At 40.9% G+C, this 14,535-nt stretch overlaps 1 protein-coding gene across 2 annotated transcripts in view; it reads left to right on the top strand.

The window, feature by feature from the left end:
- Window positions 1-14,535, top strand: part of LOC126319999 (DNA repair protein REV1) — a 146,455-nt gene that overhangs the window by 88,617 nt on the left and 43,303 nt on the right. For both annotated transcript variants that reach the window (XM_049993745.1, XM_049993739.1), the window contains exons 7-9: window positions 1,085-1,203; window positions 1,358-1,925; window positions 8,185-8,311. In XM_049993745.1, the coding sequence (XP_049849702.1) occupies window positions 1,085-1,203; window positions 1,358-1,925; window positions 8,185-8,311 (814 nt within the window). The remainder of the gene's footprint in view (window positions 1-1,084; window positions 1,204-1,357; window positions 1,926-8,184; window positions 8,312-14,535) is intronic.

Here is a 14,535-nt window from a genome sequence, read left to right as displayed (position 1 = left end):
ACAGATGATTTATTGAAGATGAAAATTTTTCTATTAGGTCTACAACTTTGCTTCCGCCGTTTTGCAATAGACGGCAGTAGCGGCATATGGGGTTCAGGTGGTTGGTCATGTGTGTAATACAATAAGGTTAGGCATCTGTAAACATAATGCCATAAAAATATTAGTCGATTTGTGATTGCATCATAAGGTTATACTCGATTAAGTACGTCAACTCATGTACCCATTTCTCGACATTTGCGGGAAGTTTTAATTTTCTGCTTAAACATGAAGAAATGTGTGGCTGTGTCTCTTAAGATGCTGGGTAAGACCAATGTTTTGAATGCGTTAAGAACAGTGATTTCGATGTTGAGGACTGGCTTGGCAGTGGAAGACAGAATGTTTTCGTAGCCACTGAAACAGATGAAGACAGTCACAGGATATCATTATTGAAAGCAATTAATGCGTTTGAGCCCAGCACTGAAACACAAATGGCCGCAATACAGTGATAGACATGTAAAGGTAATTTTGTAGTAGGTCAGTGCTCGACCCCATGTCGCAAAACCCATTAAAATATACATGCAAAAGTTGAAATGAGAAGCCCTGTCCCTCCCGCTGTATTCTCCAAATGTTGATATCTCTGACTACCACCTTTTCCAGTCAGTGGCATACAGTTTGCCTGACCAGCACTTCCGATCATATGAACAAGTGCAAAATTGAATCGATTCATGGATCCCAACAAAAGACACCCAGTTCTTCTGCCACAGGATTCATATGCATTCCGAAAGATGAGAGAATGTAGTGGCCACCGATGGGCAATACTTTGAATGATAATTTTTTGTAAGTTTTCTTAATAAAAGCCCCAAACTTTGGGAAAAACTGGCGGAAGCAAAGTTGTAGACCTAGTATATGTAGTCCCATTTCTTCCAACTCATTTCCCTCTCCTGCCACAGAAGATACCTCTATTTTCAATAGCTACCATTTTTGCCACATCTTGTTTTTGTATATTTCCTCTGTTGCTGGGTAAGTAGAAGTTTCTCTTGCCTACATTATCTACTGCAGCATTCTCAAAATGAGAGAGACATTTATTAGTCTTGTATCATTTCAGATTCGTGCTAATGAAGCTCCTGTTGAAACAGCGAAGTTCATGGGACACGGTGTTTGCGACCATGTAACAAGATCATCTACAGTACCAATTCCTGTAGATGGTGGTGATGCAATTGCCAAGTGAGTGTCTTTGTAGAGCTTCTTTTTTGTTTTCATGCTGTGTACATTGTGTGTTCAGTGCAGTTCACACAAAATATGTCTTATATGTGGTTACAGTGTGCAGTTTTCAGGGGAAATTTACTTACAAAATTTGAAAAATCATTATTTCTTTCAGGGAGGTATTAAATATCTTCAGACAAATCCAAGCGAAACCAAATGATCTCAGAGGTGTCGGCATACAAATATCTCGACTGCAGAAAAGCTTGGGATCTAAATCTGTTGAGATTTCTAAATTTTTAGCACCAAAATCAACAAGTAAAAATTCTATTAATGATTGCAGGAAACAAATTTCTATCAATGACAGTAAACCAAACAAGAATGTGTCAGTTGTAGGAAGTCATAATCTTAATGAAGAAAACGTGATGCAGGAAAATCTCAAGGACTGTGTGGGTAAAAGAGCAGTTACCGATGTGCCTGGTGGTAAAATTGACACATACTTTAAAGAAAAAAGTAAAGGAAGCATTATCAGAAGCAGTCCTGAAATTTGCAGCAGTCCCTCATCAATGTTGTCCAATGTCGACAAGAATGTTCTTGCAGAGCTACCAGAAGATATTCAACAAGAAATTTTGATGTATTCAAGGCACGTAACTGACGCAAAAACAAAAGATAAGCATCTTGTTTCTGCGAAACATTCTGCAGAAGGAAAAATGAAGGATTTATCTGTGAATGAAGAGGTGTATCAGGTACATGTGAAAAACAAATTTTGTTAACCTGCTTTAATTACTGCCTTAAAATATTTGGTGTGCGTGTGTGTGTGTGTGTGTGTGTGTGTGTGTGTGTGTGTGTCGGAGGAGGGACTGACTGACTGTAAGAAATAAATATACTGTTATTTAATTACTTTATAGAATCCAGTCCATCAAAAGTTCAAAAAGAAAATAAGAAGCAAATGTTAATATTTGTGCCATATCAAATTATTGTCAGTTCTGCTGTTAACATCAACTATATGTATTTAAGATACTATATATATTTTCAAAATTTTCGCAACTGGATGATAACTAACTCTTAACAGTTTGATCCCGTACTCACAAACATAGTGACAGTGGATAGCATTCAAATACACTGTGCTCAGACTAGTGTGGTGTAGTATGTCATTGTTGAATTTTTGTGCAGTAATTTTGTATGAAACCTAGCATATTTTATGATCAGATTTGATATTGTGTTGTCCATTAACTAGCTGTTAATGCACTGACTTTTTCTTGCTTCTGTTTATCGGGCTGCAGGAATTGTTTAACAGTACAACAAATAAATAAAGAATGACAGTTGCAGGTAGTATCAAATCATTTTTAAAAAAATAACTGGATTTTCAGTCAGTGCTTGCCAGAGAATGATAATAGTTTTAAATAGGAAATATTTTCAAATGTGCTTCAAAATTTAACAGAACATTAGAAAGTGTTTCCTATGTAATACTGAAATCATTTAATATCGCTTACATTTCCTCAATATATGATTATGTGCTTGACACGTCATGTGGTTTGCTGGATATGATGAGTATGTTTCAGGCTGCAAGTCTAAAGATTTGGACTTCAGTCCTCCTGTGTTACTAGGATTTTTCCTGTCATTTATCACTTCTTTCATCTCTGACAATAATTTGTATAAGTTTAAATTCAAGCTTCACCATTGTTCAGGATCCATAGTAAACTGTAGGTACTTGTATAACTGGCAGTGTGTCATTTCAGAGGTCAAAGAAAGGCAAGGGCTTACCAACTCCAATAGAATGTGCTTAGTAAAGCACTGTGGTGTTCAAATTAGCTTTTGAGTTGAGAACAGCTTTACTGTACCTTCACCTCTTCTAGTCTAGTACACTGCTTTAGGTACAACATAATAATCTTGTTATGGTTGTATGAAATAACTACCATGTTGAAAAACCCATATTGATGGCACAACATTAAGAGAATTGTGTGGTATTGTACAATTTGCTTTAGAATTTTGGTTTAATTAACTGACGTGATTTATCAAGATATACCCATGAAAGCAAGCCGACATTGTTATGTTCTTTATTCATTAATGCACCTCTCAACCATCTGCCATTCTCTGGAAGACTTATATATGCATAGAAAGAAATGGAAGTGAATTATGTTCACTAGAAAACATTGAATGGTGTGTAGTTGTCATCTTGATAACATAATCATAGACTTATATAACATCAGATTTGCATTTTTTATACAATTGTAGATAAAGACTGTTGTATTAGGACAAATAGGGAAACGTCATAATGTAACTCCTATTCCCAGTAATGTTGATTATTTATTACAATGTCTTATTGGCCATACATATGCCTTGTCAGCATCGATCTCCAGCTACAAAATTATTTGATTTAGCCATTGACTATTTTTGCAATAAATGTAACGCTGTGGAAAATGCGATTAATGTCCAACTAACACTGTTTGCAACAAAATTCAGTGTCAGTATAAATTTTTCTTGCAAATCAAATATTGTTTTTTCTGCTAAGAGAAAGAAAATTTAAATATTAACTGTGTTTTTATTTCTTGTTACTTCTTTTACCTTGTGTTTTAGGTTTTAGGAAGCTTTAATTTTCGAGTACTAGTAATAGTGTTCCATAGATTTTGTGTTTGTTTTAAGTACAGTCCAGAGACAGTTAGTGCTTATTTTTGTTGTTTCCAACAAGAAGTGTCTAGTAACCACAGTTTAGTCAGCTGTCAGCCGCCTTTAGTAAATAAGCAGTCTAGTTAAAAGTTGATTACTTATCTCTCTACAGTAAATTGTTGATTTCTTAGAATGGATAGGATGTGTGACTGCTGTGTATGGATGCAGGAGGAGCTGGCTACTGTTCGCGAACAGCTGAACTTGCTGATGGCCACGATCAACCATCTTCAGGCTGCTGCCTCGGAGTGTAGCGGCAGAGGGGAGTCTGGTGCGTCACATGGTACACCCCAGGTGTTATATGCTTCACTCACAGCCTTGCTGTCGAGACATCTTCGCGAGTACTGGGCGTGGTTGGACCACCCTCTCCCCAAGGGGAGTTGCAGGTTCAACGGCGTTCGCACCGCATGAGGCAATGTGGAGGCTGGCCATGTGGCATCACCTGCTCTGCCTGTGAGTGGACATGTGGCCACTCCTTCAGCAAGATCCGAGCAGCCACACGGGGGGAGGGGTTTATTAGTGATTGGGAGCTCCAATGTTAGGCGGGTAATGGAGCCCCTTAGGGAAATAGCGGAATGGTCGGGGAAGAAGGCCAGTGTTCAATCTGTCTGCTTGCCGGGAGGTCTCATCCGAGATGTGGAGGAGGCCCTGCCAGCGGTGATAGAGAGCAGTGGGTGCACCCGACTGCAAATCCTTGCTCATGTCGCCACCAATGACTCCTGCCGTCTGGGTTCAGAGGTCATCCTCAGTTCATACAGGCGGTTGGCGGAGTTGGTGAAGGCGGAAAGCCTCGCTCACCAACTGTAATCTAAGCTAACTATTTGTAGTGTCGTTCCCAGAACCAATTGCGGTCCTCTGGTTTGGAGCTGAGTGGAAGGCTTAAACCAGAAGCTCAGACGATTCTGCAGAGATCTGGGGTGAAAATTTCTCGACCTTCGATATCAGATAGAGAAATGTAGGGTCTTCCTGAATAGGTCAGGCGTGCACTACATGCAGGAAGCGGCTACAAGGGTAGTGGAGTACGTGTGGAGTGCACATGTGGGTTTTTTAGGTTAGAGAATTTCCTCCCTAAACCTGACAAGAAACCTCCTGAGATGCGACAATGTAGCGCTAGGCAAAACGCAACAGGGAATGACAACATTAATGTGTTAATAGTAAACTGCAGGAGTGTCTATAGAAAAGTCCAGAACTGCTGTCACAATGCCCACATAGTACTTGGGGTGGAAAGTTGGCTGAAACTAGATGTAAACAGTAATGAAATTCTAAACTCAGATTGGAATGTATACCGCAGAGACAGGCTGGACAGTGAAGGGGGAGGCATGTTTATAGTGATAAGAAGTGCAATAGTGTCAAAGAAAATTGACAGAGATCAGAAGTGTGAAATAATTTGGGTGAAGGTCACGGTTAAAGCAGGTTCAAACATGGTAATTGGATGTCTCTGTAGGCCCCCTAGCTCAGCAGCTGTTGTGGCAGAACACCTGAAGGATAATTTGGAAAATATTTCGAGTAGATTTCCCAACCATGTTATAGTTTTGGGTGGGGATTCTAATTTACCAGATATAGACTGGGAGACTCAAACGTTTATAACGGGTGGCAGGGACAAAGAATCCAGTGAAATTTGTTTAAGTGCTTTATCTGAAAACTACCTTGAGCAGTTAAACAGAGAACCAACTTGTGGCGATAACATATTAGACCTTTTTGGTGACACAGACCTAAACTATTTGAAACAGTTAACACAGAACAGGGCATCAGCAATCATAAAGCGGTTACAGCATCGGTGATCTCAGCCATAAATAGAAATATTAAAAAAGGTAGGGAGATTTTTCTGTTTAGCAAAAGTGACAAAAAGCAGATTTCAGAGTACTTGATGTCTCAACACAAAAGTTTTATCTCAAGTACAGATAGTGTCGAGGATCAGTGGACAAAGTTCAAAACCATTGTACAGTACGCATTATATGAGTATGTGCCAAGCTAGATTGTAAGAGATGGAAAATAGCCACCATGGCACAAAAACAGAGTTAGAAAACTGCTGCGGAAGCAAAGGGACCTTCACAGTAAACATAAATACAGCCAAAGTCTTGCAGACAAACAAAAACTACGCAAAGTAAAATGTAGTGTGAGAAGGGTTATGCAAGAGGTGTTCAGTGAATTCGAAAGTAAAGGTCAGTGTGCTGACTTGGCAGAAAATCCTAATAAATTTTGGTCTTATGTCAAAATGGTAGGTGGATCAAAACAAAATGTCCATACACTCTGTGACCAAAATGGTACTGAAACAGAGGATGATAGGCTAAAGGCCGAAATACTAAATGTCTTTTTCCAAAGCCATTTCACAAAGGAAGACTGCACGGTAGTTCCTTCTCTAGATTGTCGCACAAATGACAAATTGGTAGATATCAAAGTAGATGACAGATGGGTAGAGAAACAATTAAAATCGCTCAAAAGAGGAAAGGCCGCTGGACCTGATGAGATACCAGTTCAGTTTTACACAGAATACGCAAAGGGACTTGCCCCCTTCTTGCAGCGGTGTACCGTAGGCCTCTAGAAGAGTGTAGCATTCCAAAAGATTGGAAAAGAGCACAGGTCATTCCCGTCTTCAAGAAGGGATGTCGAACAGATGTGCAAAACTATTGACCTGAATCTCTAACGTTGATCAGTTGTAGAATTTTGGAACACGTATTATGTTAGAGTACAATGACTTTTCTGGAGACTAGAAATCTACTCTGTAGGAATCAGCATGGGTTTCGAAAAAGACAATCATGTGAAGCCCAGCTCCACGAGACTCAGAGGGCCATAGACAGAGGTTCCCAGGTAGATGCTGTGTTTCTTGACTTCCGCAAGGCATTTGATACAGTTTCCCACAGTTGTTTAATGAACAAAGTAAGAGCATATGGACTACGAGACCAATTTTGTGATTGGATTGAAGAGTTCCTAGATAACAGAATGCAGCATGTCATTCTCAATGGAGAGAAGTCTTCCAAAGTAAGAGTGATTTCAGGTGTGCCGCAGGGGAGTGTCATAGGCCCGTTGCTATTCTCAATATATATAAATGACCTTGTGGATAACATCGGAAGTTCACTGAGGCTATTTGCGGATGATGCTGTAGTATATCGAGAGGTTGTAACAATGGAAAATTGTACTGAAATGCAGGAGGATCTGCAACGAATTGACCCATGGTGCAGGGAATGGCAATTGAGTCTCAATGTAGACAAGTGTAATGTGCTGTGAATACATAGAAAGAAAGATCCTTTATCATTTAGCTACAATATAGCAGGTAAGCAACTGGAAGCAATTAATTCCATAAATTATCTGGGAGTAGGCACTGGGAGTGATTTAAAATGGAATGACCATATAAAATTGTCGGTAAAGCAGATGCCAGTCAGGGATTCATTGGAAGAATCCTAAGGAAATGCAATCCGAAAACATAGGGAGTATGTTACAGTACACTTGTTCACCCACTGCTTGAATACTGCTCACCAGTGTGGGATCTGTACCAGATTGGGTTGATAGAAGAGATAGAGAAGATCCAATGGAGAGCAGTGTGCTTCTTGACAGGATCATTTAGTAATCACAAAAGCATTACGGAGATGATAGATTAACTCCAGTGGAAAACTCTGCAAGAGAGATGCTCAGTTGCTCGGTATGGGCTTTTGTTGAAATTTTGAGAACATATCTTCATGGAAGAGTCAAGCAGTATATTGCTCCCTCCTACATATATTTTGCGAAAAGACCATGAGGATAAAATCAGAGAGATTAGAGCCCACACAGAGGCATACCAACAATCTTCCTTTCCACGAACAATATGAGACTGGAATAGAAGAGAGAACCGATAGAGGTACTCAAGGTACCTTCCGCCACACAGCATCAGGTGGCTTGCGGGGTATGGATGTAGATGTAGATGAGGAGCTAAAATGAACAATCATTTTCTGCAGACCACATCACCAGAAAAATTGCTGACTGAATTCAGATAACCCCTCTCATTTCTCTCATTCTCCTATAGTGTTCTCTCTTATTTAGGAATGAAATAATTACCTCATAAGTATCATATCTCTGCTTTTAGAACAAGAAGTTTAATTTTTTTAAAGTCGCTATTTTGAAACAAACAGAATATATAAAAGTGCTCCTCTCCTGAATTAAGCACTGTCTAATTAGTTTCAGCTTGTGATATTAAGGTTCAGTCCCAAAAATAATTTCATAATCGACAAAGGATTTAAAGTATTTCAATAAAATCATTTCTAGTTCAACATGCTTGGTTTGCAAATGTACTTTATTATTGTAAGTATATGTATTTGTAATTTTTATATTTTTTATGAGCTGTAGTGTTGTTTTTTCTCTTTTCTTCAGGTCGATCCAAATTTTCTGTCCGCTCTTCCTGAGAATGTTCGCATGGAGATAGAGGAAGATTTAAAGTATCAGAAGTGTCGGCAGCAGAAAATAGATCTTGTTATCAATCCAGTTAAGGGAAATAATGGTTTGTGAAGTTCTCGGCCCTTTTTTATATTTTTAAGTACACCAAAATTATTCCATCCAGTTTTTTAGGTTTTTTTGTAGCAAGTAAACATTTGCTCTTAAATTTTTTTCTCTTGCTTACTGTTGTCGCAGAATTGCGATAATGATGATGATGATGATGATGAAAATAGTAATACAATATATTTGGTGGCAGCAACTTGTTATTTTTGGGAGTTTGCTGGTCATCTCATATGACATTTAGTTTTTTCATCATAGTTGTTATTATGACACTGTCTTATGGTACATTTCTAAGCTTGATAAATGTGAAATGTTCAGTTATTAGAATCCATAAATGTCAAAATCTCTTCTCAAACCTTTTTATGTGTTCTATGTTCAAATGTTTACCTCCAGAAAAATCTTGTGTGGCAAGGAATGTAGTTAGACTATAAGAAGTACTGTTGTGTACTACTTCATACACAATGGTAAGGAGAGGTGGGCTTCAGAGTGGTGCAGCATCTGTCATCATATTGAAGCTGGAAAGGAACAGACATGATTAACAAACACATAATAAGAACAAATATCAATACAGTCCAGCTATCAAAAGAACCAAACACAGGCGTCGTGCTGTGCGAGGCTCCTGTTACTAATGCACAAACAAACTGTCAAAGATTGGCAAATACTGAAGACTGTTAAAGACTGCGGCAGAGGCTGGGGTCTGTAGCTGCTGCAGGCCATCCTATATTGCAGTGGCAGCAGGCACTTGTAGTTGGACCATTGAAGACACGGCTCAGTGAGCACACACCATTGGATCCGCTGGGTTGCTGCACAACATCTTATCAGTGTTTATCAGAAATGTGCATTTCCTTTGCCATCTGTGAGACACCAGTGGACGGTATCAATCTATGGTACCATATCCCTCCCACCCACCCTCCAACCTCCTGACCCTCACCATGTAATGTGGATGAAAGAACAACAAGGGAGGGGCAGGGGGGCAAGAGGGGGAGGGGAAGTGATGGCTCAATGCAACTGCCATTGAGGAGACTGCAGCTGAAAGCTGGTGCCGAGCTACTACCCATGCCCCAGCATATGCCCTGAGCCCTCCCGAGAACACCAGCTGAAAATTGGGCAGAGGGCATGCACCCACAATCAGAGACGGAGGAGCAAATGAAGTTGGAGGTATGTTGATGACTGCAGAGAGATTCAAGGCAGCATGTGGGAAAACCACTGAGAAGAGGGGTCCATCTCCAGGCGATGATGGCTGTTGAGATGGCAATGACTGTGAAAGGGTGTCAACTTGCGTTGGCTCCATGTCCAGCATCAATGGCATGGGGCCCCTTGGAGATGGATGCAGCGAGGCCTGCGACAGGATCATGCAATTAACATGGACCCTCTCAGTCCCTGAAGTAAAACCATAGTATGTTCAATAAGTTCTACAATGATGCCTCACTTCCAGCGCTTCCGCCTGCCCTGTGCAATCTGTAAAAGACTGATTTGTTAGTGTGAATGCCTGAATGGACAGAGTGGGCATAGCAAGTAAAGCAAAGTGCAGTGGCTTTGCCCATGTAACAACCGTGCCGACGATGGTCTGTCACGTGGCAGTTAACAATAGGAATACAAGAAGAGCAACAGAGCTTTATCCTCTGTATAGGGAGCATGGGCTTTATTTATCTGTTGCTTAAGTGTATGTGAAGATCATTCAACTTCACCAGTGGATTGCGGAACAGCGCACTCATGATGTGGTTGACGCCTTAGGTGGTGCAAAACTGTTCAAACTTGGCAGAGACAAATTGAGGTCGATTGTCAGTCACAATCATTTCTGGCAATCTCTCAAGGCAAAATATTGACTACAAGGCCTGGACTGTTGAACGAGATTTAATAGTGTGCATAGGAACCATGAAGGGAAATTCGCTGAAAGCATCAACGGTGATGACCCAACTTACATTCCAGTAAGAACCCACAAAACCCAAGTGTAGACCTTGTCAAGTAGCTTGAGGTTTGGACCAATCAAAAAACTGCTGAGGTGCAACTGACCAATTTTCAGCATAGGCATGGCACTGAGAAGTCAGCTGTTCAGTTTGAGTCGCGCCACCTGCTTGGTGCGAATGATACCCCAGTGACTGTGGTGTAGCAAATGAAGCACATCAGGCTGGAGAACCAAGGAAACCACAACATGTGACCCTGTTATTATGGGTGCCGATCTACATGGCACATTGGTGAATTGCAAGGGTGTGCCAATGAGCAAAATATCGGCGAACCACAGAGCTACAAATTTGTCTGGCTGAACACGGCCAACCAGTGCAGGTGTAGCGCAACCAAATCTGCAAATCGAGATCTGCAGCTGTGGCCTGGGCAATTTTCCAATGATTAAGCGGAAAGGTATGGAAAGCATTTGTGTGTTGTGCATCAGTGTAGCAACAAGAAGCAAAGGACTTGTCAAATCCTGAATCAGGACCAACGGAGAGGCAAGAAAGAGCATCTGTGTTGGAATGCTTAGAAGTAGGCTGATATACAATCTCATATTGGTAATTTGATGAAAGGAGAGTACCATTGCAGCTTGTGCACTGTGCGAGTTGAGACTGACTGAGAAAGACTAAAAAAAAGATTAAAGAGGTTTATTTTCATGCACTGAGTAAAATTTTCTGCCAAAGAGATTCTGGTGAGACTTTGTTTTGCCATATAAAATGGCATTTTCAATTTGCAAATAATTGAACTGAGCTTTGGTCAACAACTTTGAAGCAAAGTCTGTTGGCATGTCAACAGAACAAAATTTATTGAAAAAAATTGCACCAACGCCATAAAAGGAAATGTCCACAACTACGAGCACAAATTTGGCTGGGTCAAAATGAACAAGGCATTGGTCACCAAACACATCTTTCAACTTGCAGAACACAGACTGACACTCTTGTGACCAAACAAAAAGAACATTCCTCCAGTTCAAGTGATGTGAAGGAGCCGCAATCTACAGGCATTAGGAATAAACGGAATGTAGTATGATAACACAGACTGCAGTTTCCGGAAATTTTGTGGGTGTGAAAGGTCACAGAAAACAAGGAAATGTGACTGCAATGGGTGAACAACCTGGCTATTAATGACATGTCCTAAGGACTCAAGTTCTGTCTGAAAAAACACACATTTGTCTTTGTCACACTTGAGACCGGATGCAGACAACATTTGAAACGGAGTGCGAAGATTGCTAATGTGTTCTTCAGGAAGGTAATCTGAGATGACAATGTCATCTAAATAATTCAAGCAAAAAGGACCTATTGCAGTCAGTTGCTCCAGAAAGTGCTGAAATATGGAGGGTGCGGAAGTGCTACCAAATGGCATTCTCAAAAATTTGAAGAGACCCAGATGAGTATTAATGACAAAGACCTGTTGTGAGTGGTCATCCACATGTATCTGCAAGTAAGTGCCGTGTGAGTCAGTTTTGGAAAAGTAACGCCCTGCACCCAATTTGTCAATCGGTAATTTCGGGCACAGCAGATGTCAATGACTGACTGAGGATTCACAGTTTCCTTAAACTTGGGCTCAGTTGGAGTCTGCCAGGAGGCTTCTTTAGAATAACAGAAGCACCCATCACTGACTGACAGTAATGGGTGCTACAACCTCATCGTCTTGCAAAGCAGTAAGTCCATGAAGAACAGAATGAGCTCAAACAAAATATGGCTGTGCATTTTCCTTCATTGCAACATGGGCAACAAAATTATTGGCTTTGCCTAAACCCTCAGAAGACAAATGCTGAAATTCTGCGTATAACTTAGCAACACTGTCCTAAAGATCAAAGGAAGTAACAGAAAGTAGGGAAGTACATTGTCCTGAATAACTAATCCAAACGCCTAATACTAACAGATCAAAAGAGTCTAGATCAAAAGTATTAGCACTGTCCAAGGAGAAAAGCAGTGTTAATGGCACTGTCTTTGTCAGATTTTGGAAAGTTGCAAGAAGTCTAAAAGTGCCCAAGACGGGAATGTCTTGGCCATTATACCCCATGAATTTATGGCATGAGGTGCACAACTTAGGTTTGTCAAGCAATTGATGACTGAAACTTCCTGGCAGATTAAATTGTGTGCCGGATCGAGACTCGAACTCGAGACCTTTGCCTTTCACGGGCAAGTGCTCTACCAACTGAGCTACCCAAGCACAACTCATGCCCCGTCCTCACAGCTTTACTTCTGCCTGTACCTCATCTCCTTAAAGCTGTAGTGACGGGTCGTGAGTTGTGCCAGGGTAGCTCAGATGGTAGAGCACTTGCCCATGATAGGCAAAGATCCCGAGTTCGAGTCTCAGTCCCGCACACAGTTTTAATCTGCCAGGAAGTTTCACATCAGTGCACACTCTGCTGCAGTGTGAAAATCTCGTTCTGGAAGCATCCCCTAGGCTGTGGCTAAGCCATGTCTCCGCAGTATCCTTTCTTTAAGGAGTGCTAGTTCTGCAATGTTCACAGGAGAGCTTCTGCAAAGTTTGGAAGGTAGGAGACGAGGTACTGGCAGAAGTAAAGCTGTGAGGATGGGGCATGAGTCGTGCTTGGGTAGCACAGTTGGTAGAGCACTTGCCCGCAGAAGGCAAAGGTCCCGAGTTTGTCTCGGTCTGGCTCACAGTTTTAATCTGCCAGGAAGTTTCATATCAGCGCACACTCCGCTGCAGAGTGAAAATCTCGTTTTGAATTGATGACTGCTGGAACAGTCACTGAAGCTCTAGTGTCAAGTTGCAGATGGACTGATTGTCCAGCAGTGGTAAGAGATACAAAAAGTTTGTTGTCCTTACATAGCACTGCAGGAAAACCTTTCCTAAAGGGTCATTACACTGTTTTTTGCACTAGTGACACGTTTGGGCTTTGAAAACACACTACACACTGTTTGTGAGTTAAATTTATGTGAAGGAGTAGCAGAAGGCTGCTGTGCCTTACATTTATGTAAGCACACAGACTGTACATGACCCCATTCGCCACAAAAAAAAAGCAAGTTGCTTCATGAGAGTGGCAAAATCAGTGATGACATGTAGTATTACACTTAGGGCATGACTTCATGCATTGTGCCAGATGTGACACTAGTTTACATGAAAACTGTGGTTGTGACCATCTGGGTCACAAGGCCTATTCGTCTTGTCTATCTACAGAATAAACAGTTGCTACCTCATAACTTTCTGCTGCATTTTCTCAGGTACCTTGACAACCAAGAATCTGCAGAACCTGTTGAAAGTAATGTTCTGGATATGTCGAGATTTAACTACGTTGTGCATGATCACGTCACGAATCATTGAATCACTGTAGTATTTGCCACAGTCACATTTGAATCTGCACTGCCTAGCAAGGCCATGCAGTTCATTTACCCACTGAGGGTATGTATGTCCTTGTTGCTTACGCAACCTAAAGAATTTGTAACAGGCAGCTGCCACTTGCACTCTGTCCTCATAATACTTTGTAAGCACCTGTAATAGTTCCTCATCTTTGCATGTTCTGGGTGCGAAGTGAGAGAGTGTTTGGTGCACAACCTATTAACAGTCACTCCTGCCGAGTCAAGAAGTAAGAACGCTTGTCAGGACCTTGTATATAATGTACTACAATGTTCATGTTGAACATTGTTGGTATTCATTCCAGTCTTCTATTGTACCTTTAAGTTCATGAAATGGCAGCACAAATGCAGCATATGGGTGAGGGTACTGCCATTGGTTCCAGTACCATTTTCGAAACAATCTGTGCCATCATGAAGCGAATCATCACTTCAAGTAGTTGTGCCATTTGTTTGCTCTGAAACTGAATAACCTGAGTTAAGATCAATGGTATGTAGTGCAGCAGGCAATTGTGGTATGGTAGACATTTTGAACTAATCAATGCACAAAGATGGAAAAAGCAATACAGAATAGCACTGAAAAAATGGGAGGCCAATGCAGCAACCTCAGAACCTAGACCATAAATAGCACAAGCTAAACAAACACAAGGGAATACAAGCCCACAGCAGGTAAAAGCAACAAAAAAGATGAGAGTAAAGTAAGAAGTCATGAGACTTGAAGACTGCGACACATGGAAATGAAAATATCTTGTCACCATGTTTGTTGTGTACTACCTACTGGTGCTGCTGCACCTTTCATTGTAAGGAAGCTGGACAGAAGCAGAAATGATTATCAAACACGTAATATAGCAAACAGAAGTTTTACTTAACTTGTAGGTCTCTCCAAGTGTTGAAAAGAAATTAAGAGCAATAAAGTCCAGTTATCACAAGAAGCAAATGGAAGTAGCATGTGGTGTGA

This window comes from Schistocerca gregaria, chromosome 2, assembly GCF_023897955.1.
Source record: "Schistocerca gregaria isolate iqSchGreg1 chromosome 2, iqSchGreg1.2, whole genome shotgun sequence".
Classification (NCBI taxonomy): domain Eukaryota; kingdom Metazoa; phylum Arthropoda; class Insecta; order Orthoptera; family Acrididae; genus Schistocerca; species Schistocerca gregaria.
Note: the sequence above shows the minus strand (reverse complement) of the source record. Positions and strands in the feature narration are given on the sequence as shown.